Genomic DNA, 27,647 nt, shown 5'->3' on the forward strand with positions numbered 1-27,647 from the left:
GGGATTGTGTGTGTATTCGTTAGTCTGAACCTCCTTGCTGTGAGCTCATAGTGGCCCAAGAGGAAAGCAGGAGGCAAGCTCAATAGGTGTCTGCTGAGAGAAGGAATGACTTAGTTTTTAAAGGGGGCTAGCGCCAAGCTGGAGGTAGGGAGAAATGTTTGAGGGCAGAGGAGTGAGCTGACCTTCTTGGAGTGTTGTCTTCACAGAACCGAGCCTGGGTCAGGCTGATGTAATGAATCAACTTGTCAGAAGAATCTCAATAGAAAGTAGGTCAGTTTCTTCCCAGCTCTTTAAGAACCAGAGGCTCGGGTTCCGCGCCTGCGCATTAAGAGAGTAAACACCTCTTTTTTTTTCACCCACTCCCGCCTGCCGGCCCTATCCACATCCCTATTGCCCCAACCCGCTCCAGCCTCCTCCCATTCTCCCCTTCTCCGGGTTGGTTAATGGTCTGTTCTTGGGAGTCTGGCTCGTTCTGGAGGGTGGCGAGCATAAATGGTACATCCCACTGCCTTCGTTACCTTCCGCTTTTCACTTTTTTTCTGTTCTGCTCCCCCCTACCGGATGAAGCTCAATAGTCTGGCCCAAAAGAAGGAGGGGGAGCCGGGCTGAAGGGACCGGTCTGAGCCGGTCTCCGGCGCAGGCGCAGTGCGGATAAACAGGAAGAGGGCGGTAGAGGCAGCGGCAGAGGAGACCTAGGGGCTTCGGGAGGAGGCAGTGGGAGCGCTAGGATTATCGGAAGGTCAACAGAACCTAACTGAGAAGGAGAAAAAGAGCCTTGGCCATCTGCCTCCAGGGAAGGATACGTTGCGGACTCGCTGTGCGCTTAGGCTTCCGGCCTTCCTCAGCTTAGGCTGAGGCAGCGGCTGACAAAGGGCTCGCGCCGGTGCCGCCGCCCTTCTCATCCGGGCATTCGGGTCCCTGCGGAGCGGAGGGGGAAGGGCAAGAGGGGGAAGGGAAGGAGCAGGAAGGGCGCGCGCTAGAAGCCGAGGCCCTCTCTAGGGCTCCGGGCCGGCGGCCCAACGGACGGAGGCCGAGGAGGACCTGCAGAGGTGGCGGCGACCGGGGGCAGGAGAATGGTGCAGAAGGAGAGCCAGACGGCGCTGGAGGAGCGGGAGAGCGAGCTCAACTCCAACCCTGCCGCCTCCGCGGGGGCATCGTTGGAACCGCAGGCAGCTCCAGCCCCCGGAGAAGACAACCCAGCCGGGGCCGGGGGAGCAGCGGTGGCCGGGGCGGCAGGAGGGGCTCGGAGGTTCCTGTGTGGCGTGGTGGAAGGTGAGAGCTGTGGCGCGCGGGCTGGGCTGGAGCGTCCTCCCCCCGCCCCACCCTAGTAGTAGTCTGTTCTTTCCTGGTTAGGCGGATGGCGGCGGAGCCTGGGCGGCGGCGGTGGCGGGCGGGGGGGAGGGGGGAAGCTCTGAAAGGGGATTATTCCTGTGGGTCTGAAATCTGACCCTGCTGGAATGAGGGAAGAGGCGAGAGGGTGGGCAAGTTTTCTCTCGCGTTCTGGAACGGCGTCGAATTCCCCTCTGGCTATTAACGTGCCTGACCCCACCCGCCTTGGACTTGGAGCCAGGCGTGCTCCGGTGGAGGCAGTGTGGGGAGTCTGGTCTTGGGCTCTGAGTTTTACATCTTTGTACCTTGGAATCTTGTTTGCTAGGGTGGTTTGTGTTCACATACGGAAAGGCATGTATAGTGCTGCTGCCCCTACCCTTAAGGAAAAAAAGACTACCCATCAAATGTGCTAGTTGTATTCCTGGAGTGAAGAGGAGCACTGTGGGCCTATAGTTTTACAAATTCCTTTTTGCTTAGAGGTAGTTTTTTTGGTTTGTTTTTTGTTTTGTTTATTCAGTTCCCAACCGCCCACCCTTTGAATCCAGTTTCATTTGCAGCCTGGAAAATTGCCCTTTGCTAACTAACTACTCCGCCTTGCCTCTGGGGGATGAAGCTTTGATTTTAATAGTATCTCAGATGTGGAATTTTTAGTTTAGTTATTGCAGAAGAGGTTTAAAAATTCCTTTTCACCACCTCCTTTCCCATTACTATTTAGGAATGATGGACTTTTTTTGGTGGTTGGAGAAAATGAGTAGAAGAGTGTATCACAGTTTATGAATGTAATGGACAAATGTTGCACAGATGGGCATTCTATGAAAGTATTAATCAATTTCATTATTGCTCTTACCTGAAGTACAGCATGTATTCGAACTTTCTAAAGTATTTTGGCTAACCCAGGGTTTCCTAGCTTGTATACTTCATTAGTTTTCTTTTATGTAATGGTGTGCTTAGGAGTAACAGTTAAATAACTGGTCTTCATACAAAACCAGAAAAGCATGGAAAAGGAAAGAAGGATTGTCCTCATGGATGAGAACTTCCAAACATATGGAGTATTCATTTGAAAGATAAAGTTTAATTGTAGGGGAAAACAGACTAGTTGGCAGCTAGGGTTAGAAATGAAACGGTTAAGTGAAGTTAACTGTTGCACAATTTTGGGGAAAACAGAATGGAAAAACTACCTATGTGTTTGTCTGGAGTCGGTGTTTATGAAAACATGATTGATTTGCTTGACTTATCCATCGATGTATTTATAGGACTAGAATCTGCAGGGAGATACTAGGGAAAGAATCTGTGTTTTGTGACCTAAGATCTTGGGATGGAGGGTGGGAGAGAAGTGCTGGACAATTAGAAATTTTAGAGCTAGACTACAGTGAGTCCAAGGATACTTGCCTGTGGATTACACCTTCAGTAATTATAGAAAAAGCTAGCTGTGGTTAAGACCAGTTGATTTATTTTTCAGAATAGTATTAAAAAGGAACTAGTCTACTTACAGTTGTCTTATATCTGTTGTCTTTTCTCCTTCCCATTCCCTAGAATATTTCCATGGTGACTAAGCACCTGATTTTTTTTTTTTTTTGATGTTTGTTTTTTCTTTCCCTCACAAACTTTTGTTGATTTTATTTATTTACATACTTATGAGGTTAATTTGTGCTTTTATTTGCAAGTATTTACAGTGGCCAACAAAATTTATTGATTTTAAAAGTACATTTTACATCACAAACCAACACACACATGTATACCTATATAAAAGTGAAACAAAAGTTTTGCCAAAAAGGTCTACCCTGAGTGTTAGTTTTGTTTTGGGGTTTTTTTTTTTACGAGTTGGTTTTGTTTTTTTTTTTTTGAAGCAAGGGTGAACTGCACTGACGGTCACCAAAGTTCCCAGTTCTTAAGGTTCACTTTACTGATGTGAATAATGTTGCCAGTTCTGTGGACGAATCTTTGTTGATTTTAACTCGTGTAACAGCCCTGCTTCCTCTTTGTGGTGCTAGTTAACTAAAACCATGAACCTTACTCTCAAAGAGCAAAGTTAGGGTTTCTGAAGATTAAAATGTTAGACCCTTGAAAAAAATTTTTTTAAATGTTCAGACAGCTCTAAAGGAAAGTTTAATGCCTACTCCAAGAGGTAATGATGATGCAAACTGTTGAAGGAAAGCTACAAAGACTTGTAAAATTCACTTAACATTTTAAATCACTTGTAAGAGTAACCATGGAATTGTCCAGATTCCAAGTGCTACAGTTTCATGCATTAGTACCTAATGAATTTTTAATTTTTATTTTTTGGTCTGTCTCATTGTCTTTGTGCAGAGTAACCATTCTGTTTAGAGTGAAGGTTATTACAGTTCAGAAATTTTGGTTTTGAGTTTGTTAAATTGTGTGTGTAAGGAGCATTTTGTGTTCAAAACAGAATTTGAACCATCTTCATAATATTCTTGAGAGGTTGTCCTTATCTCTGGCAGATGATTAGATTGAGACTGGTGAAAATAAAGGTTAGGCAAGCCGTAATACCAGTTTGGTGCTTATATCACTAACATCATTCATCTGCTGGTTTGTTTCTTGCATTACTAGTGCTGTGCCCCCACATGGGGTACTGGAGTGAGTCACATTCTTGAATTTTCAGTTGTTCAAACATTTGCTCTGGAATTGAGATTGCTTGAGTTTCCTCTTTGGGCCAGTTCCGATGTTGAATTTGCTGTGAGTGTAGTTTAAGGCACTTTTTGGGTCTCTTTTATAATGTAATTTTGGAAAACAAAATCATAAAATTGGGTCAGTCAGATTCTTTACTAATTCTGTTCCTGATTTTTTTCCTACCTTTTCTACCTCTAAAAGTGGTTTAACTCCCCTCCTAGATAGTACTTGTTATTAATAGCAGCTTGGGGTTACTAGGCTTCTCCTCTCCTCACTGTAAGATTGAGATAATCTTTTTAAAAAGTTAGGTTTAAATATATGGTATTTTTTGACAGTGAAAAGAGATGACGTTTAGCTCTTTTTAGATAACTTTATCACATAAGTAATTAGTGTCCATGGTAGAAAAACCAGAAAATTTGCCTAAGCAAAAAGGGAATTAAGGTCACTTTATAATTTCACCCCAAAACATGTTAATATTTTATTAAACATCCTTCAAATTTTTGTATTGTTTACAAACTGACGTCATTTGTATTGTAATCTGCTTTTCTCAGTACACAGTTTATCACATTCTTAAAATTTCATTCTTACTTTTGAATCCAGGATTTTATGGAAGACCATGGGTTATGGAACAGAGAAAAGAACTCTTTAGAAGGTAATTTTTTATTATGTAAAGGAGAGTCTTAATTAATATTTCCTTTTGTTTGAGGAAACACTAGCACTGAATAGGCCAAGTACAGTTTGATGATTTCTCAGTTGCAGAAGTTATTTTAACCTTGGTCTTCTTCCTCTTCACCTAGGCAGGTGGTTCTCAGACTTGCCTGGGAAAGCTGGATAGGTTTTGGGCTTCACTTGCTTCACTCAGAGCTGTTGTATTTTTATTTAAAACTGTTGGATATGTTAACATTCCTTATTTAATTTTTTTTACAACTCCACTGGACTTGAAAAAGGTTAAAAGCTACTGCCCCAGAATATTAGCTTTTTAAGAGATGGAGCTGCTCCCAGAAAAGGGAAAAAATTGAGGTATACTGGTTATGCATGTTGCCTGTTTATATACATGTAATTTTCTTTCCTTTTAAGGCTCCAGAAATGGGAATTAAATACATATTTGTATGCTCCAAAAGATGACTACAAACATAGGATGTTTTGGCGAGAGATGTATTCAGTGGAGGAAGCCGGTAATCTTTTTCTTTTTAATTTGTAAATGTAGAGTATGTGAAGAAAACAGGTATATTTTAAATGTAGTTGTACAAGAATTAAGTGTTCCACTTTCACTTTGTAGGTAGTTTTCTTTTATATAGTAACTCTGTGTGTGAGTGCAGATTGAAAGAATAGCGCTAACAATGTCTGGCCATGGTGTGATTCATGACTTTGCCAGCCTCATTCCACCTGCTTTGTGGTCATAATTGTACTTGTTAACTTCTGCCAGTAAGCAGTAGGCCATTGGACAAAGAGGTGCTGAAGCAAGGCTAGGCCTCTGGCAAGGCAAGTGAGGTGCCTGCCTTGGGTGCAAGTTTTAAAGTACTCCAAAAAATCAGTAATAAAGATAAAAAGTATTATCTATTTTTAAAACCAGAACTAATGTGAAAAAATCCATGAACAAAATACCAAAATCTAAAATAAAGACAGGGTTAGTATTACTGATTGTTTTGCTTCAGGTTCAGCCAGGTATGGCTTGGTCTTAACCACTTGATTACTAGTACTGGTCCTGTCTTTATTTAAAGTCAAGAAGGACCTTACCCTGGTTCAGGCCTATACTGAAGTGAAAGCTCTCAAACTGTCCTTTCTGCGTGTGTTCTTATGTCGAGTTGGCTACATAAAATTCATAAATACAAGTAACTAAGACAAATGGTGAAGTGCTTTTCTTTGTGTACTTGAGTGAATGGGGGAACATTTTCATACCTGGAATTAAATTATAACTAACAAGTAATTTACTTGTTACAAGTAAGTTAGTTACAAATAAACTAACAAATAATTAACTTGATATTTGGTTATAGAGCCCAGCCAAGATAGTGAAGGCAGAAAGTTTTCTTAAATTATAAAAAAAGTAATTAAAACTCCATCTAGTTTTTTGTTTACTACTCTATATAACTTGTGTTTCTTCAACTTGATTTCTGGTGATGCTGGTAATGAAATTTAATGTGATCAAAATATAGTTAAATGAATATCTTAAGATACTACTGAAAGTTATTTAAATATATATCTTGTGGTATGGAATAGTATTTCAATTTACTTAGGAAAATTGTCTGTCACATTTTAGAAACTTAAAGCTGTGATAGATTTGTTTGTTGTAGTTACAGAGATGTTAAGATTGTTAAGGCTATCACTTAACCCTGGTTCTTAAGAACACATTTTTCTTTTCTTCTAAATTATAAAGTAGTTATATATAGTTATTTTTTTAGGAATTCCAGTTGTACAGAGACAGCAAAAACAAAAACATAACTCTCAAACACTTGAGAAATAAAATTGGTTTGCATTCAGTAAGAAGATTGATGCCTTAATTGAGTATTTTTGAGAAATGGCAATGGAAGGAAGAGAATTTTTTTATTGAGTTCAGGGTGATATTAAATTGTATCAAGTTTGTGCCATTAGGTAAGGCCTGTTGTCACATTGGACATGACAATTTTGTAAAATTGAAGGGACTTTTTCTCTTGACTTATTGAAAATCGGAGAAAAATAACCTTCAGTTTAAAGGTGAAGGCTCTTTTAGTTTTCTGTGCTGCTTTCTAAAGTCATGGACTCTGTTCTTTAGAGCAACTTATGACTCTTATCTCTGCTGCACGGGAATATGAGATAGAGTTCATCTATGCTATCTCACCTGGATTGGATATTACTTTTTCTAACCCCAAGGAAGTGTCTACATTGAAACGCAAACTGGACCAGGTAATTTCCTTGCTTTTTCATTATTTTTCCCTGAGTCAGTACATGAAACTGAAAAGTTTCTGAGTTGCTTTTATGATATAAAAAGAAAACCAGATTCATAGTACTTCTTTGTTCCTGTACAGATTTTTACTTTCTGTGCAAATTTTTTACTTTTGATGAGAATATTTTCTAAAGGGAGTGAAAAGAGCTTCACTGGAGGTACCATTGCTTTACAAATTTCCCTTTGCATAAGAACTGCCTTAAAAGAATGCTTAGAAGTAATGCTTAAAAGAATGCTCATAAGCTCCATTCCCATAGATTCTTAATGAAGACTTGAGGTGGAGACTTAGCTCACATTCCAGCTGATTCTGAGTCTTCCAGAGTCACATTTCCAGAAACTCTGTATGCTGTTGAGTGCTTGCTTGACTGAACTTCTGAGTGAGGTTATAGAAATAGGATTCACTCGGTTATATGGTTAAGAGACATAATTCAGTGTGGAAATGACTGGCTGGTTTCCCAAAACGAGAAGAAAAACTAGGTAAACGTGTAAGCTGTTGTTGAACCTGATTGGAATCTACATTCTACTTAGTATAAAAGCTGCACATCTGTTTTGGTCAAATAAATGTAATATGTTTATTAAAACAAAAGTTTACATTGGACTTCCCTAGCAGTCCAGTGGCTAAGACGTCATGCTTCCACTGCCAGGGGTATGGGTTCCATCCCTGGTCAAGGAACTAAGATCCCACTTGCATTGTGGTGCACCTTTTAAAAAGAAAAAAAAAATTGTATATTATTGGTGGTATTGGAATGGCTGGTAAAGAATTTAAAGTTAATAGGTTGTTGTAAAAGTAATTTGGTTTTGCAGTGTTGACATTTGCCATTTGATGTTGGAATACATTCTTAAATGTGAATACATATCATACATCATTTTAATGGGCATTTCTCACTTTGTTTTTTCGCTAATGACTTATTACTTGCTGTATATTTTACATGCATTTGAAACTATGAAAATGATGTTAGACAAAAAAGCAAATTCAAGCAGTTTTCTTACTCGAGTTAAAAAATGGGTCATAAGACAGTGGAGACACAACATCAACAATGCATTTGGCCCAGGAAGTGCTAATGAACGCACAGTGCCATGGTGGTTCAGGAAGTTTTGCAAGGGAGATGAGAGCCTTGAATATGAGCACAGTGGCTGGCCATCAGAAGTTGACAACAACCAACTGAGAGCCTTTATTTAGGCTGCTCCTCTTACAACTAGACAAGTTTAAGAACTCATTGTCAGCCATTCTATAGTTGTTCAGCATCTGAAGCAAGTTGGAAAGGTGAAAAAGCTCGATAAAAGGGTGCCTCTTGAGCTGACCGAAAACCAAAACATTGTTTTAAAGTGTTGTCTTATTTTATGCAACAATGAACTATTTCTCAATTGGATGGTGTCATGCAACAAAAAGTGGATTTCATACTACAACCAGTGATGCCCAGCTCAGTGGTTGGACTGAGCAGAAGCTCTAAAGCATTTCTTAAAGCCAGACTTGCACCAGAAAAGGTCCTGGTCACTTTGGTGGTCTGCTGCCAGTCTGATCCACTACAGCTTTCTGAATTCCAGCAAAACCATTACATCCAAGAAGTATGCTCACATACATCACTGAAGTGTGCTCACGATGAGATGCCCTGGAAGCTGCAACACCTGCAGACGGCATTGATCAAGTCCCAGTCTTCTCCATTACAACGCCTGACCTCACTTGCACAACCAGTGCTTCAAAAGTTGAATGGATTGGGCTGCAGAGTTTTGTCTCATCCTCCATATTCATCTGACCTCTAGCCAATCGACTACCACTTTTTCAAGCATTTCAACAGCTTTTTGCAGCGAAAATGCTTCCAAAACCAGCAGGATGCAGGAAGTGTTTTCCAAGAGTTTGTTAAATCCTGAAGCATGGATTTTTACGTTACAGAGATAAACTTAACTCTCGTTGGCAAAAATGTGTTGACTGTAATGGTTCCTATTTTGAGTTATAAAAGATGTGTTTGAACCTAATTATAACGATTTAAAATCAACAGTCTGAAATTGCAGTTAACATTTGTACCAACCTAAAAGTTTGGGATTTCCCTGGCTGTTCAAGGGTTAGGACTTGGTGCTTTCACTGCCAGGACTGGGTTTAGTCCCTGGTTGGGAAACTTAAGATCTCACAATCTGTGTGCTGCGGCCAGGAAAAAAAGAAACAAGTAGTTAAATGTCTGTGAATAAGCTCCTAAGAGGTTATTTCCCTGCTTGATCATATTCTGCTATTTTGGTCTTTCTGATTAATGACTTAGGTTTATGTGCAAAGAAATTAGTTAGCATCAGTGCATCTTGACTAGAGCAAATGACTTGGATTTTTCCTCTGGTATGTATCTTCTGTAGTGAAAGATGTAGAAGGATAAGCCACGTTATAGAAGCTTTGTTAGACAATTTGTTTAGAGCACTCAAACCCAAATGAAAATATGGGTACCGAAACTGTGTAGCTTTTTAACACAGAGAGGGAGTGGTTTGGCGTTGAACATTCTGTTAAGGAAAATATTTGACTTTTACATGTAACTATTAACTATATATTAAATATAGTTTAAAGCCTGTATTTTTTACTCTTTAAGATGAGCTTGTAAAGCATCTTGTTTGTTTGTTTTTTTCTTTCCTAGGTTTCTCAGTTTGGATGCAGGTCATTTGCCTTGCTTTTTGATGATATTGACCATAATATGTGTGCAGCTGACAAAGAGGTATTCAGTTCTTTTGCTCATGCCCAGGTCTCCATCACAAATGAAATTTATCAGTACCTAGGAGAGCCAGAAACTTTCCTCTTTTGTCCCACAGGTATTGTATATAATAGCTTTCTATTTAACTAGTCTTGAAATACATAACTTTCAAAAGACAATGTATGAATTTTATTGTTGTTTCCTGTCCCTTTGGTATGTAAAGGTAGGAATTCTTTTTCTAGAAGATGTTTCTCCAGATCTTAAGTTGGAGAAATTTTAGGGATTAATAAATGACAACTGAATCAGGCGAAAGATTTTATGTATTTTTTGGTACTAAAAGTATATGAACATTACCTTTTCCGGATTAGAGGAAGGGAATAGTATTATCAAAGTGAAAACTAGAAAAAAGCAAATTTACATTGCATTTAACTAAGTCGCTTCTCATTTCCTTCCTACTTGTTCCTTTTTTCTGCCCTTGCCTATCTGTGTCCTTTTTCATTCCTCTTACTCCCATCTGGGCTCTTACTTCCAGTAGTCAGAATAAAAAGCTTAATAATTTTTCCCCCTTTTCCTTCCCCCCCCCCCCTTCTCCCTTTTTCCTTCCACTGAAAATATTTTTTTCTCTTTTTTTTTTTTTTCCTCTCAAAATTCAGCCTATAAGAAAACTTCCCCAGACTTGACTTCTTGTTCAGGAAGAGTTTAAATAAGTTCTAAGAAATTTTAGACTGTATTGATTTAACCATGTGTTTGTCTGTCTTGTTAAGAGTATTGTGAACTGTGAACCTTATCTCTTCTGATGCTACATGAATATTCAAGTAATGTTTAATAAGATCATACTTGGTAGTTACTTAATTCATTGCAAATTATAATCAGTTATAATTGAGTTCTAAGCCAGGGGCATAATTTTGTTTTATTTTTATTATGACATTAATCCAGTCTGTTTGGCCTCTGATTGAAACTGAGAAATGTAGGCAATTCAGAGTTTGTAGAAAATGCTAAAAATTCCAATTATTTATCTTTAGTAAACTTAAATTTCTAGTGACCATGGAATCATAAGGATTTATCTGTCCCACTTCTGGAGGAGGAATATCAGGTTTTATGAATTGATTTTTTTTTTTTAATACATAAATGAGCTAGTTTGTTGACTTCTTTGGGGGCATGAGATAGAGGCCTTTTATCATTTGGATGAAAATAGTTTAAAATTGATAGACATTTTTATCCCCATTAAAATACTCATGACTATTTCATTCCTATTTTACTGATTAATTTTTCCCCCTACATTCAGAATATTGTGGCACTTTCTGTTATCCAAATGTGTCTCAGTCTCCTTATTTAAGGACTGTGGGTGAAAAGCTTCTACCCGGAATTGAGGTGCTTTGGACAGGTAAGTTTTACACATTTATACAGTAAAACTTTTAATTAACTAGGATCTAGGGAAATTGGTTGTTTTGGTTAATTGTATACTTTGCTGAGGCTTAATGAGATTCTCTTTCTTTTACAAAGTATACACTCTTCACTTAGTATTAAGAATACCTTTTGAGGATTTTGTAGTGAGTGAATATCAAAATAATTTATAATTTCTGTTTTGTTGTGGTTGCACTGCATCTTTGTTGCTGCCCACAGACTTTCTCTAGTTGCAGCTGCGGTGCACAGGCTTCTCCTTCCAGTGGCTTCTCTTGTTGCAGAGCCTGGGCTCTAGGGCACACGGGCTTAGCTGCCCTGCAGCATGTGGAATCTTTCCAGACCAGGGATGTCTCCTGCATTGGCAGGTGGATTCTTATCTACTGTACCACCAGGAAAGTAAAGAATGTTGTATTTTATGAAATGAAAGCCTTAATGCTAGATTGAAACTAGTAATTGATGAGCTGTATTAGCTTTCATTCTAAGAATTAAGGGAAGAAGCCCTCCCAGGGTTTAGATTAATTAGAGTTTGTCTAATTGAGGATATATTATATTGGAAAAAAATTGTTTACATGGAAAATTTGGTTCTTATTAATGTATCATTTTGAGGAAACTTGCCCAAACCTTTAATATTTGTGTCTTCTAAACACTTAATTCTAGGAATTTACTCTGAGGAAATACTGACTGAGCAAGGGGATTAAGCTGAGTAGAAGCACATGTTGCTGTGTTGTTTTAAAAAGAAAAATTGTTTAAAAATATAACAAAATAAAAAGTTACATACAGTATATTACTATTTTGAGAAACCATGTATGAGAGTCTTTTAATAAATGATAGCCTTATTTCTAGGTCCTAAAGTTGTTTCTAAAGAAATTCCAGTAGAGTCCATTGAAGAGGTTTCGAAGATAATTAAGAGAGCTCCAGTAATCTGGGATAACATTCATGCTAATGATTATGATCAGAAGAGACTGTTTCTGGGCCCATACAAAGGAAGATCCACAGAACTCATCCCACGATTAAAAGGAGTCTTGACTAATCCAAATTGTGAATTTGAAGCCAACTATGTTGCTATCCACACCCTTGCCACCTGGTACAAATCAAACATGAATGGAGTAAGGAAAGATGTAGTGATGAGTAAGTAAATGATTTGATTCTTGACCCTGGGAAGAGATTGGGGGTAACTAGAACCATTGGTGAGTATATGTTCTTTTGTCATCAAGAATTTTTTAAGGTATTGTTTAGTCCTGTGAATGAGATGTAAATGATAGAAAAAGGGCTCCCTGGAGTGACTTTGGGCAAGTTACTTAATAACTTTTTGGCCTCAGTTCTTTGTTTTTAAAATGTGACTTGGCCTTTAAACCTGAGTAACTAGACAAAGTAGTCTTAATGTTCCTGTTACCCCTTGAGTAATTCTGATTGAATTTATGTTTTCAGATGATTATATTTAAATGGTGTATTTTAGATGGCTAGATATTCTTATCTGAGTTGCTTACTATGTAATTTCAGTTTAGCTTACATTTATGAAACATATTCTTATTTTAGACATTGGCTCACTGATTTTTATCTATGAAAAATTCTTAATTGAATTCCAGGTAAGAAAATGCTGACTAGTTGTTTATTCATTAACATTTCAGTTCAGTTCAGTCACTCAGTCATGTCCAATTCTTTGTGATCCCATGAACTGTAGCATGCCAGGCCTCCCTGCCCATCACCAACTCAGAGTCTACCCAAACCCACGTCCATCGAGTCAGTGATGCCATCCAACCATCTCATCCTCTGTCATCCCCTTCTCCTGCTCTCAATCTTTCGCAGCATCAGGGTCTTTTCAAATGAGTCAGCTTTGCATCAGGTGGCCAAAGTTATTGGAGTTTCAGCTTCAACATCAGTGCTTCCAGTGAATACCCTGGACTGATCTCCTTTAGGATGGACTGGTTGGATCTCCTTGCAGTCCAAGGGACTCTCAAGTGTCCTCTCCAACACCACAGTTCAAAAGCATCAATTTTTCGGCCCTCAGCTTTCTTTATAGTCCAACTCTCACATCCATATATGACCACTGGAAAAACCATAGCCTTGATTAGACGGACCTTTGTTGAGAAAGTAATGTCTCTGCTTTTTAATATGCTATCTAGTATGGTCATAACTTTCCTTCCAAGGAGTAAGCATCTTTTAATTTCATGGCTGCAATCACCATCTGCAGTGATTTTGGAGCCCAGAAAAAGAAAGTCAGCCACTGTTTCCCCGTCTATTTGCCATGAAGTGATGGGACCAGATGCCATGATTTTAGTTTTCTGAATGTTGAGCTTTAAGCCAACTTTTTCACTCTCCTCTTTCACTTTCATCAAGAGGCTCTTTAGTTCTTTGCTTTCTGCCATAAGGGTGGTGTCATCTGCATATCTAAGGTTATTTATTTTCTCCCGGCAATCTTGATTCCAGCTTGTGTTTCCTCCAGCCCAGCATTTCTCATGATGTACTCTGCATATAAGTTAAATAAGCAGGGTGACAATATATAGCCTTGACGCACTCCTTTTCCTATTTGGAACCAGTCTGTTGTTCCATGTCCAGTTCTAACTTGCTTCCTGACCTGCATGTAGGTTTCTCAAGAGGCATGTCAGGTGGCCTGGTATTCCCATCTCTTTCAGAATTTTCCACAGTTTATTGTGATCCACACAGTCCAAGGCTTTGGCATAGTCAATAAAGCAGAAATAGATGTTTTTCTGGAACTCTCTTAGATACCTATTTATCAGACACTAAGGATTCAAAGAATATAATAGTCCCTACTTTGAAAGAATTAGTCTGGTGTTAATAAAGCAGGCAAGGAATTGTACTATAGAATGATGAGTACTGAGAATAATTATCTACAGAGTCCTGGGGGAACACAGTGGAGGGGGTGGTTGGTTACCTCTCTTAAGCAAAAGTGGGTAAACGACTTCATGGAGAAGGAGATACTTAACACTGGGTGAAAATATAAGTAAAGCCTGTTGGGCATTAAAAGATTGGTGGGCTAGAGATGAAAACACTGTCAGTGGATATTTATTAATGATTTGTCCAGTGATTCTGAAGTTAGTGTTTATTATTTAATTTGGGATTTTACATTTGGCAATGCATTTAGATGACTATGAGATTCCCTGGTGGCTCAGACGGTAAAGCGTCTGTCTGCAGTGTGGGAGACCTGGGTTCAATCCCTGGGTTGGGAAGATCCCCTGGAGAAGGAAATGACAACCCACTCCAGTACTCTTGCCTAGAAAATTCCATGGATGGAGGAGCCTGGTGGGCTACAGTCCATGGGGTCGCAAAGAGTTGGACACAACTGAGCGACTTCACTTAGATGACTATTATAGGTGAAGTGGTTCAGTGAAGGGTCTTGGTTGTGTTTGCATTATTATGCTTAAGGTTTGTTCTTATTCTGGTTCTTCGCCTCTCCAGTTTTACTGTAAGAATTAGTGTTTTGTAATCAAAACTGTTTTTGTGCCCTTTCTCTGTTTTGCAGCTGATAGTGAAGACAGTACTGTATCAATCCAGATAAAGTTAGAAAATGAAGGCAGTGATGAAGATATTGAAACTGATGTACTCTATAGTCCACAGATGGCTCTGAAGTTAGCTTTAACAGAATGGTTGCAGGAGTTCGGCGTACCTCATCAATACAGCAGTGAGTTTGGCCTTTTAAGAGGGTTGGGTTACATTATTTGAGACATAAAGAACATTTGTGATGTCTTATTACAGGCCCACCAAGCAAAATGAAATTTAGGAATCTAGAGAATAAGGTTTTTTAAATTTTACTTTTGGCCTTAAATAGATTTCATCTTCTTGGAATGCTAATTTGTCTTTTTAAATGTTTTTTTTTTAATAGTTGTTCAAAGATACAGATCTTCAAAAGAGGAGAAAATAATAGGTGTTGCCATATTTATGATCTGTGTTTCCCCTCTCTTCCCTTCCTCACCTCCTAGTGGTTTAGAGAAGTGGCACTTTTTCTTAGGGCTCATATTATTTGGAATCTAGTTGAGGCTTATAGTTACAGATATGATAAGTAGAAAACATTTCTCTGGATCTTATTTGTTCCGTTTCTCATTCTGATTATCTTTCTGGCAATTTGTTTTTATAGGTAGGCAGGTTGCACACAGTGGAGCTAAAGCAAGTGTAGTTGATGGGGCTCCTCTAGTTGCAGCACCCTCTTTAAATGCCACAACTGTAGTTACAACTGTTTACCAGGAGCCCATTATGAGCCAGGGAGCAGCCTTGAGTGGTGAGCCTACAGCCCTGACCAAGGAAGAAGAAAAGAAACAGCCAGATGAGGAACCCATGGACATGGTGGTGGAAAAACAGGAAGAAACAGACCACAAGAATGACAATCAAATACTAACTGAAATTGTTGAAGCTAAAATGGCGGAGGAATTGAAACCAATGGACACTGATAAAGAAAGCATCGCTGAATCAAAATCCCCAGAGATGTCTATGCAGGAGGATTGCATCAGTGATATTGCCCCTATGCAGACTGATGAACAGACAAACAAGGAGCAGTTTGTGCCTGGTCCAAATGAAAAGCCTTTGTACACTGCAGAACCAGTGACTCTGGAGGATTTGCAGTTACTTGCTGACCTGTTCTACCTTCCTTATGAGCATGGACCCAAAGGAGCGCAGATGTTACGGGAGTTCCAGTGGCTTCGAGCAAATAGCAGTGTTGTCAGTGTCAATTGCAAAGGAAAAGACTCTGAAAAAGTGAGTATACTTAATATACTTGCTTCCCTGGCCTGGATGGATCCCCATGCTGATGATATGGAGGAGGTCTTAAATGAGAATTGGCCACATCTTAGAATGTGTTCTGTAAAGTAGGTACAGACTCTGCTGAATCATGCGCTTCCATAGTTTGACCTTACAGTAGTTAGGAATGAAGGAAGGTCAAAGTTGATGAACATTTTAGGAATATTTGGGGAGACTTAGACTTTTATTGCTTATCTTTAGAAGTTTAAGCCCTGTGATTCTTTAATGTTGAGGGTAAATTTGCAGGTACTTGATAACATAAACTGCTTAGTTCATAGCTGTGCTTTAGATTATGTTTTTAAACTTCCAGTTTTTTGAGTGTTGTTATTGATCCTCAATAGATTGAAGAATGGCGGTCACGAGCGGCCAAGTTTGAAGAGATGTGCGGACTAGTGATGGGAATGTTCACTCGGCTCTCCAATTGTGCCAACAGGACAATCCTTTATGACATGTACTCCTATGTTTGGGATATCAAGAGTATAATGTCTATGGTGAAGTCTTTTGTACAGTGGTTAGGTAGGTGCACCAGGAATAATCTCTTCTCAGATATATTGTCCTTTAAAAAAAAAAAATTATCCCACAGGGAGAAAAACATTTAGGGAATTGGTGAATTTCCAACTGTGTTTAAATTCCTTGCCTAGATTTCAAAGGTGTAGCTGTTGTTACAGACTTGAGGTGCAAGCCTCAGTAAACATATCGAGCGCATTGATTTTTCTCCCTTGGGCTAATTCAGCATAAATATCTTGAAAATGTGTTAGAAAGTACTGACTTTAACTTGCTCTGACTGAATGCTTCCTGGATGGAACCATGTATACCACTTTTATCTGATTTGGAGATGAGACTCTATGAATTGTGACTATGTGAGCTCTCTGCTGCTTGCTGTGTCTTGATAACATTAATGCTGTGTTTAACAGAACAATTGCTGAAATGACCTAAGGGGCCTGGAAAGAGGAAGCTATCCTCCCAGCCCTGTGCGCATGCGAGCTTTAGTGGTAGGCTATTCTGGTGCTACTTGGTATTATTTCATAGGACTTTTTCTTTATCCCTCTACCAAGTAATTGGTTTAGCAGGGGGTAAAAATTGCAAACCCCTGAAAATGTTGCTTCATTAAATGGAAGTTCTCCAACAGTGAACTTTTTTTTTTTTTTTTAAAGTGCTCAAGCTTGATAAAAAGCACCAGCATGGCCAGGTTTCTCCAGGGAATCTCATTTCACTTTCAGGTTTTCAATCCAGGTATAAGGAATATGTAATGGACTTATGCATAGTACACAGCAGGCAGCAAGGCTAACTGACATGTCAATTTTCATAGTAGTCACAAACACTATGATGGGTTACATAGTCTTGGTTGTGAAATAGAAATATGAAAAACACTGTGAGCTTACAGTTACTTAGGAGTGGTAGCAAAGAGATTTCTCACTTTTGTGTATATACTTTTAGATTCTTAAATATATAAAAAAAAATTTCCTTTGATACAACTAATTAGCAGCTAAAAATAGTCTGTTAATTTGAAAATAGAGGGAATTCCCTGGCTGTCCATTGGTTAGCACTCCACACTTCCATTGCAAGAGGTATGGGTTCAATCCCTGGTTAGGGCACTACCCGCAGGGCATGGGCAAAGATAAAAAATAAAAAAATAAATTGGGAGAAAAAGAATATAGAGAACTTTGGGTTCCTGTATATATCGCACAACAGGTAGAAGAGAGAATTGTGACCTCTTCCTGTTAAAAGGCTCCAGGATACCTCTGTGATACTTGTCTGCTTTTGGGCTTAGGAAAAAACCTCTCTATTGTTCGTTGGATGGTGGCATTTGCCTTCCAGGGGATATATTAACCTTTGTAGGGATTGAAGTCTTAAATTTCCAACCTATAATCCAGATTATTGGGTTTGAGAAAATGTTGCTTGAAACATTGGCTACTTAGCTTTCAATTCAAAAATTATTAAAAACTCTTGATTATATACAGTATTGCTGCTTTTTCCTCTCAGGCTTTACCTCTGTACTGTGCAGTTCCGGGGGCAGCTTTCCCTAATTGTATATAGCTGTCATACAGTCTCAAGGTCAGAGTATCTTAGAAGTTTTAAGTGATCATCTTGGCATCCACATAGCTCCACAACAGCTCACTACAAAATATTTTTATGGTTCTATGGTAATTTCAGGGAGTTACTGATTAGGACCCTTTGTTTTCCTCCAGTCTCCAGTCCAGCTGGCATTCAGTCCTTTAAAGAATGTGGCTATGCAGTACTTTTGATTACTAACGACTTCTATTATCTTCTTCCCCATTGTGTACAGATGGGAGAATCCTCAGCACAAGTTCTACTACTATTGGATGGACAGCGGCAGATGTTCACAGCGCGTCATGATTAATTAGTTTAAATTAAAAGGTTCTGTGAGGTAGCTCAGGTAGATTTAAGGGCAGTAGGCATGAACTGAAGTCACGTTTGCGCAGCGACTGAGGCATTAACCATGTTTTCATTTATACAGCTCTTCGTACATGCAACTTTTTATTGTAATAGTTGGAAGTGCTAGTTACGTTGTAGTCTCAAAGTGGGGGGTAGGGGAAATTGGCCGTTCCTTAAAGTTTGAGTGGTATAGTTTTTTCCTGCAGTGTAAATTTACACTGAGCTATGGAATGGGGCAGGTTCTCTTCATAACCAAAATTTTTACCCTATTTCATATTTATTTAACAAATACTACATTTTATATATATATGTATTTAAGTACCCCTACCCCTGAGAAATGACAACCCTGGATATAATCTCTTAATGGGTCTGAATTGTCAGCAAAAAAATTGGTTTGCTTTGGGACTGTCTGACTAGCACACTATATATTGTACTGATGAGACTGTTAACTTGAACAGGAGGTAGAATGCTGTCTTCAGTTGGAAAAGAACTATATTGCGCTGCTTTATCTTGTCAGAAGACTAGGCAGGTGATTGTGATTTGGCCTCCAAATTATCTTTTAATTTTTCTCTTATTACTAGCTTCCTTAATTGCCTATGGAAGGCAATTATAATTTGCTTTTAATTCTCTCTCATTATTAGGTTCCTTAATTGCCTGTGGAGTGGGTTAAGTGGTGACCTTAAATGCAGATTTTTGGACCTCAAAGCCTGCCACTCCATATATGAGCTAATAAGTGCACCACAAAGATTATAATGGTTGCTCAGAGGAGCCAGATACTGTCATACTTTTAAGAAAAGTATGTTTTAGTTCTGGACAAATTAGGAGCATCAGTTGGCTCTCTTTAGTTCTCAGAATCTGTCAGACTGGTATTGTTACCAATTCAGCCAAGTCTGAATTTGAATTGTCCTTGTCAAAAAAAGTACTCACTGTGTTTCATTGTCAACTTACTGAATAATTTCTTTTATTCTGCTGACCTTAGTTTTCTGACAAGATTAACCCCTTTTCTCCCATTTTTCCCTTCCCTGTACCCTTCCTCAAAATGTAAAATGTGACTTCAGACAAGTTTAATTCCTTTATGGGCTGTGATAATAAAATGTGTCATCAATTTCACTTTACTTCACTTTAAAGTTAACTTTTGGTAAAGAGGAAGCAGCTGCCTTGATATTTATAGCTGTACCTAGGGAATATATAAACGTGACTTAGACAAACTCGACACTTTCCTTCCAATAATTTAATAAAGGGTGGAACTCTTTCACACTAGAACAGTGATTATTCATTAATCAGAGGAAGGAACGTCAGTATTGAAATTCCATTACAAGTTAAAAAATTATTATCACAGCCTTGTCCTGAAACCCTGGATTATTATTGTTAGAGAGCTGTTTCCACAGTGTTTGTTAGTTTGTTGGACGTTTGAGACCCCAGGAAATCCCCTTTCTCGTAACGTTCTCCGCTTGGATCTGATCTCAACAGGGTGTCGTAGTCATTCTTCAGCACAGTTCTTAATTGGAGACCAAGAACCCTGGGCCTTTAGAGGTGGTCTAGCAGGAGAGTTCCAGGTATCAATATGAATTCACAACTGAATTGACGTTTTCTTTGTTTTATGAGAAACCTTATGTTGCGCATCAGATGGCTGGAAGGATTGGTCTGCCGAAGGCTTTCTAGTCCCAAATTCAATTTAGTTACATAGCTGGATTTTAAATCAAATTTTCCTCCTCTTTCGCAGTAATTTCTGAAGGAGATGCTGCCAATTCCCCCCCGCGCCTGCGAAGCGCAGCGGCTCTAGGTATACACTTCACATTGTTTCTTTGCAGGTCGCACAGCATTTTAATCTGCGCCCGCAATGCACAATGCGCGCATGCTTGTCTGCCAGTGGAAACTCCATGAGCAAAAAGAATAAATAATTATGCAAGTGAATGGTGAAAGGGCTTTGAGATATTTTCCCAATTATTTTATAAGTAAATTTTGTACTTGAAAGAACAGTCCAGGAATGAAAATTTAAACAAAATGCAACTTTTTTTGGTGTTGGAATTTTGTTCATGGACTTTTCAGGTGCTCTACTTTTCTCCCCCCAACAGGTGCTCTGCTGCGCACAGCAAACTGAAGCGCATTGCTTTGGGGATAAAGCGTCTCCTGGACAGATAACCCTCTTCAGACCAAACCTCTCCTCCTGACATTCTGTTCTGCCATCTTTTAGTAGAGAGATGGTCTATATAAGATTGGTTTAAAAAAATAGATTTGTCATAATTGGAATAGATTTTTTTTTTTTTACTGTAAATTTAAATCCCCAGTAGTATGCCACTAAAGCTATGTAACTCAGTTTGGGTAATTTCAATTCAGAAGCATTCCCCTCCCTCAGCAAAGAGGTGTTTATATTAGTAAAGCATAGTGCACCCCTCTTCTTTAGGTCTGCCTGCAGTAGCCAGTTAATGTTAAGTTGGTAATCTGCAGTGCACACTCATTAAAAGAAGTAAATGTCTTCCCAGCACTAATCTGTCTCCCTTTTTTTTCTTCCTACAGCGTTTGCTGCCAATTGATGGGGCAAATGACCTCTTTTTTCAACCACCCCCACTGACTCCTACCTCCAAAGTTTATACTATCAGACCATATTTTCCTAAAGATGAGGTAATTGTCTACCTGCCAACTTGGAGTGTGGTTATGGTGAACACTTAATACTTTCTTTTGAACTCCCTGATTAAAAAAATCACTTTTGTGTCTTAAAATACAAACTTTAGATGGAGAAAGTTAACTGAAACATTAAACACGGGCAGTTTAAGGAAGAGCCTAAGGAGTTTAGACTCAGCATCTTGTGCTTAGTTTTTTATTTATTTATTTGTTTGGCTGCTCTGGGTCTTAGTTGTGGTATGTGGTTTCTTTAGTTGTGGCATGTGGGAGCTAGTTCCCTGGCCAGGAATCGAACCCAGACCCCCTGCATTGGGAGGGTGAAGTGTTAGCCGCTGGACCACCAGGGAAGTCCTGTGCTTAGTTTTTATCAGATGAAATGTATCCAGAGTCGGAATCCTGAACAATATCTCTGTGATGTGTTGTTCTAGCCTGATGTTCTCCAATATATTTTCTGCAGTTTGTAAAGTGCTTCCAGGCTGTTGATAATCAGCTACAGAAAAAGGCAAGCCTGCTTAAGGAAAATCACCTTTTAAATATTTTGGATGTATAGAAAGCTGAGAGAGACTCAGCCTCATAGTTTGCTGAATTCTGAAGCCACTACTTAGTGCCTAAAACTATCCCCTGCAAGGCAGTTCTCACTGTTTACTATAACCGTGCTGTTTTCTACTGATTTTACAAATATGACTCAATAAATAAATATTTAACAAAGCAGAGGTGATGTTTATGACAAGTCAAACATTTTGTTACTCCCTCTTCTAGAAGTCCTTTATGACTTATGAGTCATATTGTCAGTCTGTTGCCATTTTTCTTGATGTGTTGTTTAATTAGATTGTATTTTCAGGCTTCCGTGTACAAGATTTGCAGAGAAATGTATGACGATGGAGTTGGTTTACCTTTTCAAAGTCAGCCTGACCTTATTGGAGACAAGTATGTGATGAAGTATTTGTTGGATTTGGGAGTAGACATTTCAAAGGCAGGATTATCTGGTTGTGGGGAGATGAAGACTAGAAATACAGATACAGTTCTTTAGAAGTCCTACTTTAGTTGTAATAAAATCTGAGTTATTAATATGTATAAATTTCCAATTTTTATTTATGTCAAATGTAGTTTCCACACATTATCATTTGAGTGTATTGGGCTTTATTATATCACTGATTTCTGAAGTTTTATGTTAGTAACTTTACTCATCTGGTTTCTTTTCTTCTGAGCAGGTTAGTAGGAGGGCTGCTTTCCCTTAGCCTGGATTACTGTTTTGTCCTAGAAGATGAAGATGGCATATGTGGTTATGCCCTGGGCACTGTAGATGTGACCCCCTTCATTAAAAAATGTAAAATTTCCTGGATTCCCTTCATGCAGGAGAAGTATACCAAACCAAATGGTGATAAAGAACTCTCTGAGGCTGAGGTAATACACAGATTTAGAATTAAACCGTGGTAATTTTTTAAGAAAATAAAGTACTTATTAAAGCAAGCAAATATATCTTAAAATCCCAGTGCTTTCTAAATTTCTTAAAGAGAAGAATTCTTAGGGCTTATTACTACTTATTACTAGCATGGCATTTTCCACTGTTCACAACATTTTTTGATTTGGAGCTGTTGTATTACTTTCTCAAGTGAAACCACGGTGTTAACAATGAAAGAACCTTCTTTTTTCCCTTTCTGTTTTGAAGCACCAGACTTGTACGTTATGGTTTCTTCTTTGGGTACTCAGGGCAAGTTGAATAATTAAAAATCTCATTTGTGTGCTGATGAAGCTAACTTGCTCTCTCAGTAATGCGTTTCACATGGTAGTATGAGTGAAAGTCCCTCATTCGACTCTTTGTGACCCCATGGACTATACAGTCCATGGAATTCTCTAGGCCAGAATACTGGAGTCGGTAGCTGTTCCCTTCTCCAGGGGATCTCTCCGATCCAGGGATCGAACCCAGGTCTCCTGCATTGCAGGCAGATTCTTTACCAGCTGAGCCACCAGGGAAGCCCAAGAATACTGGTGTGGGTAGCCTATCCCTTCTTCAGCAGATCTTCCCAACCCAGGAATCGAAGTGGGGTCTCCTGCATTGCAGGCAGATTCTTTACAACTGAGCTATCAGGGAAGCCCTCACATGGTAAAAGGAATGAACAGTAAAAAGTTTCTTCTGGAGGATAAACTTTACTTACACTCAGTAAATACTTGCAGAGAATATACTTGGACTTATATTTGTGACATTGTCTGTTTTCTTCTGAATTGCTTCTCCCCCTTTTCTGAAATTCTCTACCCCACTTCCCCACACCAGTGTACTCAAATTCTATTACTATTTTTTACCTTTTGCCTCTAGCTAGATGGCAGTGTAATAAGAGGCTAGTTTGGAGTAGGCTGCCTTACTTAGAATTACATCAACATGACTGCAGCATGCTGGTGATTGAGCTGTTGATGTGTTGCTTTTCTGTATCCAATGGTTCTTGGCCTAGGAACATATGAAGAATAACCAGTGTGTCTATTACAAACTTTTTTTGTAAAAATTGTAAAATATACATAAAATTTACTATTTTAACCATATTCTAGGGTATAGTTCAGTCGTGTTAAGTACATTCACATTGTTGTGCAAGCAGTAGAAACTTTAAAAACATTGTTTTATTGTGAATTATTTAGTTTTTATTTTGAATAATTTTAGATGTACAGAAGTTACAAAGATAATAGAGTTTAGGTATACCCTTCATCCCACTTTTTACATTTGTCCTTGTCTAAGAAACCAACTTTGGTGCATTATTGTAAACTCTTCACCTTACCTAGAGTTTTTCCATTAATGTCCTTAATCTGTTCAGGAGCCAATCCAGTATACTACATTACATTTAGACAAACTTAAAAAATGAAAACGTGTCAGCCAGAATTATAAGCTAATTGATTTTGCATGTGGTAATTTTCCCATTACCAGAAGAGTTGTTATTGAATATTGCTTTCCTTTTCCTGTTTCTAAGTTCTGTAGTTGGGATATGTAGATTCATAATGAGTAGCTACTGAAAGTCAAGAGATTCATCCTAATTTTTACAGAAAATAATGTTGAGTTTCCATGAAGAGCAGGAAGTACTGCCAGAAACTTTCCTTGCCAATTTCCCTTCTCTGATAAAGATGGATATTCACAAAAAAGTAACAGATCCAAGTGTAGCCAAAAGCATGATGGCTTGCCTTCTCTCTTCACTGAAAGCCAATGGTGAGTAGATATTGTGGAGTTGCTGGTATTTGGGCTAGGTGGGGACAGGACTCTTATTTTAGGATAAAAAAAGAAGTGTATTTACATTCCCTTCACCATGTACGGTTTTGCTTCTGAATTAGTGCTGCAAGAATTGCATGTGTATTAACCATTGAAAAATGCTGCTCTTTTATAATATGAATGCTTATATTAAGCCCCAGTTAAATGAGAAGTAAACACATGACTTTATTTTTCCAGGAGATTTATAAATGATAGTTGAAAATTAAATGAACCTTGGGAAGACTTCATTTAGGAATGCAGAATCGCTGATACTCTCTCTTGAGTTTGTTACTTAAATCTTAAAAATACTTTGCTGTACATTCAGTTCAGTTCAGACCAGTCACTTAGTCCAGCCTTTGCAACCCCATGGACTGCAGCACACCAGGCTTCCCTGTCCATTACCAACTCTCGGGGCTTGGTCAAATTCATGTCCATCAAGTCCAACAACCTTTTAAAACTAAAAGCTTCTTAGCCTTTGGGCAAGACAAAAATGAACATACAGAAGGTGAGCACTCATTAGAGAATTGTTGATGAATGAGAATGCACTTTGTTGCATCTTTGAATCATTTGGTTCAGTGGTGTCCCCTTTGTGGGATAATTGAAATAATTCTGTCTGAGGAAAGTATAATTCTCAGAAGTGTTGTGCTTGGAATTGAATTGTACAGGTGTGAGGTATGTCAGTATAAAAAACACATTCTGGTTGTGTTGACTTGTGACGTAGGTTGGAATAGGCTCTGCTCTGTGGGTCCTTCAAAGGTATTTTGTGTGTGTATGTATAATATTCATATATTCACGTATACATATTATAATTATATGTCAGCAGAGCTATTGTTTGCCTTGAGTTTTGTTCCATCCAAGGCTGGTGCCAGGCCCAACCCTACTTAGCTTCTGAGATAAGACAGGATTGGGCAAGTTCAGGGTGGTATGGCTGTAGACACTGAGGTTTTTGGACAACTTCTTTGCTAAAAGATACTCTTTCTGGGGAAGAGTTTTTACTTGCTGTTCAAAAAAAATTTTTTTTGACATATATTTGACAAGGATTGTCTGTATTTAAGGTGTACAATTTGATGCCTTGAAATACATTGTGAAATAATCACCATATTCAAGCCAGTGAACATAGCCATTAACTTTAGGATAGTTATCATTGCAATATTGATGAATATTAATATCCATTGACTTTATATAAATTTAAAAAATTGTGAGAGATTTAGGGACTGGTATAGATAAGCTCCTACTGTGATCTATTTGAAATATATAAAGATTAATCACAAGTTCATAATTCTACTAATTCAGTAACATTTATATTGTGAATGTTTTGTTTTTTTTCCCTAGGGTCCCGAGGGGCTTTCTGTGAAGTGAGACCTGATGATAAAAGAATTTTGGAATTTTACAGCAAGTTGGGCTGTTTTGAAATTGCAAAAATGGAAGGATTTCCAAAGGATGTGGTTATACTTGGTCGGAGCCTGTGACATTCGCTGGCACTATGAACTGTTGGAAAGTCTTAACTTCACCTGGTGGGTGGTGGTTGGGGTCTTCATACAGCTCAGCCTCTGGAGCGTCAATGAATCAGCCAATTCAGATTGGAAACAAAGAGAACTGTGTAAAATTCACTCATCATACTTAGAGATACTTACTCACTGGTTGGAAGAAGATAATACTGCTGCGAATCCTGTAGGAAAGAGATTTGGGCCTCCTTGTTGGGTTTTGTGTTCGGTGTCAGGACCTCTTACATGGGCTTATAGGGAGGTGGTCTTCAATAAATGTAGTCAGCACTGTTTTTTGCATCCAGTGTGGTTGCATTTCTCACCTAAGAGTAATGAATCATTTGTCATCCTCCTTGGCTTATTGACTGAAAATGTATCTCATGCTTTAGAGACGTGACAAAGATGGGAAAGATTTGGGTTCAGAGGCCTCAGGGTGGAGAGTCCAAGTGGGATGGTTATGGCATAGTTTGAGTTGAGGAAACGATTTCAGTTTGGACGGTTTTTCTGCTTTTTGTAAAGCCTTGGCTGGTTGTCTCATAGTGACCATTGGTTCAGGCAAGTTGTGATTTGTAGGGACAGATGTGCAGTTGTTTGTGGCAAAAGCCTAAAAGTGACAAACTTGTAAAAAAAAAATTGTATATAAACTAGTTGTAACCTGACTATCCTCTGTGTTTTTGTAATTTTCCTTTTGAAAATGAAAGGGTGCGGTTCAGAAGGGCACTTTGAATAATGTAAATCAGTGGACAGTGAATTTTCTTTACTTTTGTCTTTGGTTTTGTTTTGTTTTTAAAAGAAGTTTTATTATTTTCAAAGTGCCTCCCACCTAGGGCTAGGCCATGACCACTTTGGGTATAAGAGCCTAACTTCATAGGACTCACAATCTGTTGCAAAGTGCAGTCATTTCTGGAAATTAACCTCAATGCAGGTCAGCATGTGAAATGTTAGTTTTGACATCTGGCAAGTAGGGTTTGGGGACTGATTGATCCCGTTTGCCCACAGGTCAGTTGTCCTTTAATTTCAAGAGGTTACTACTGGTTTTATTAAATCAGTCTTCAGTTCTTGCATGTTTGTATCTAATTTTTAAAAGAATGAGTACACTTTAACCAATGACTTATGGTTTCCCTTTTCTCTTTCCTTTAACTGCAGGTTCTGAAAGCTTCAAGTATTTTAATTTAGATTTGGTGTTTTTAAGGGTTCTGAGCAAATGCTCTTGCATTGAATCTTGCTCTGCAGGATTCATTTTCTTTTTTATCATGGCTTGCTGGCTTCTCTGTAACAATGTTTTGTTACCTTGCTTCCCAGCAGTTTTGAATCAGCAATTTAAGTTTGAGCTAAGAGGGAAGAGGGTCAAGGAGAAGAAAATTTAAAACATTTTCTTTCATAGATTTCCATCAGTGTAGGCTTTGAAAAAAGTCTTCTAAGGGATTGTACCTAGTGACTTTCAACCAAAGCCTGTGAGTGTGCACGAAAAGGGTGAGATGAATGAAGGAGGGTTACATTCAGGGTTAGAAACCAGCAACTGGTAGCAGGATATGGAAGGTATGTTGTACAACTGGAACCAAGTTTGCATTTTCAAAGGCTGAGATGAAGGGAGGGTCTCTACCGGCTTAATGTCACTTTGTTTTTCTAAGTACATTTTGTACACTAGTGGACAGTTCTAGCATTTTATCTGGTGGATTCCATGGTCATCCTCCAGTGGAATCAGGGTTTTAAGCAAGTTTGCTTGCAGCTTTATCTTTGTTTTTAATAATCAGTTTGGCTGGTATTCTGGTCACAGAGCTAACTATGAAACAGATGTCCAGGCCTCTAAGATCGTAAAATGCTGTGCTGTCTATCTTCTATGGTTATGGCTATTTATTATGGTTGGGATGATATTTCATTGATTGTTTAGATCACAGCTCAGTTCCTGTAGAAAATGAACTGTAAAACTATCTGAAGACCATACAAGAGGCAAAATAAAACTTGAAGTGAATGTGTGGTTGTGTACTGTGTAAACCTCCTCCTTGTTTCTGCCTCCTGCCTTTTTTCCTGCTCTTGCATTCCCAAGCAAGTATTCCTCCTTTCCAAAGCTGTTTCAACTTAGGGACTGGGTCTTAAAGGCGGTTTTCTCCCACTTCTATCTCTAGTAAAAGATTGCCTTCCATATTTTCCTCAAGGCAAGGCAAAAGATACAAGTAGACTCGTTTTGGCCAGGCCACCTTCCTGACACAGTTATAACCTGG

General features: G+C 38.7%; 1 protein-coding gene across 4 annotated transcripts; it reads left to right on the forward strand.

The window, feature by feature from the left end:
• Positions 1-629: 629 nt before the first annotated feature.
• Positions 630-27,397, forward strand: OGA (O-GlcNAcase). 4 transcript variants are annotated; one of them, XM_043475642.1, is made up of 16 exons: positions 633-1,272; positions 4,558-4,609; positions 5,035-5,132; positions 6,707-6,837; positions 9,490-9,661; positions 10,829-10,927; positions 11,791-12,075; positions 14,429-14,587; positions 15,041-15,654; positions 16,038-16,212; positions 19,564-19,649; positions 20,611-20,715; positions 21,557-21,642; positions 21,927-22,119; positions 23,743-23,902; positions 25,274-27,397. In XM_043475642.1, exons 1-16 carry the CDS (start codon positions 1,074-1,076, stop codon positions 25,408-25,410), a joined length of 2,751 nt encoding a protein of 916 aa, XP_043331577.1. In that variant the 5' UTR covers positions 633-1,073; the 3' UTR covers positions 25,411-27,397. The 4 variants fall into 4 exon arrangements, with proteins under 4 accessions (XP_043331578.1, XP_043331580.1, XP_043331579.1 ...); XM_043475643.1 differs by lacking the exons at positions 19,564-19,649; positions 21,927-22,119; positions 23,743-23,902; positions 25,274-27,397 and adding an exon at positions 19,817-19,876 and having other exon boundaries at positions 630-1,272; XM_043475645.1 differs by lacking the exons at positions 19,564-19,649; positions 21,927-22,119; positions 23,743-23,902; positions 25,274-27,397 and having other exon boundaries at positions 630-1,272.
• The last annotated feature ends 250 nt before the right edge of the window (positions 27,398-27,647 follow it).

Source organism: Cervus canadensis, chromosome 8 (assembly GCF_019320065.1).
Source record: "Cervus canadensis isolate Bull #8, Minnesota chromosome 8, ASM1932006v1, whole genome shotgun sequence".
In the NCBI taxonomy this organism is placed as follows: domain Eukaryota; kingdom Metazoa; phylum Chordata; class Mammalia; order Artiodactyla; family Cervidae; genus Cervus; species Cervus canadensis.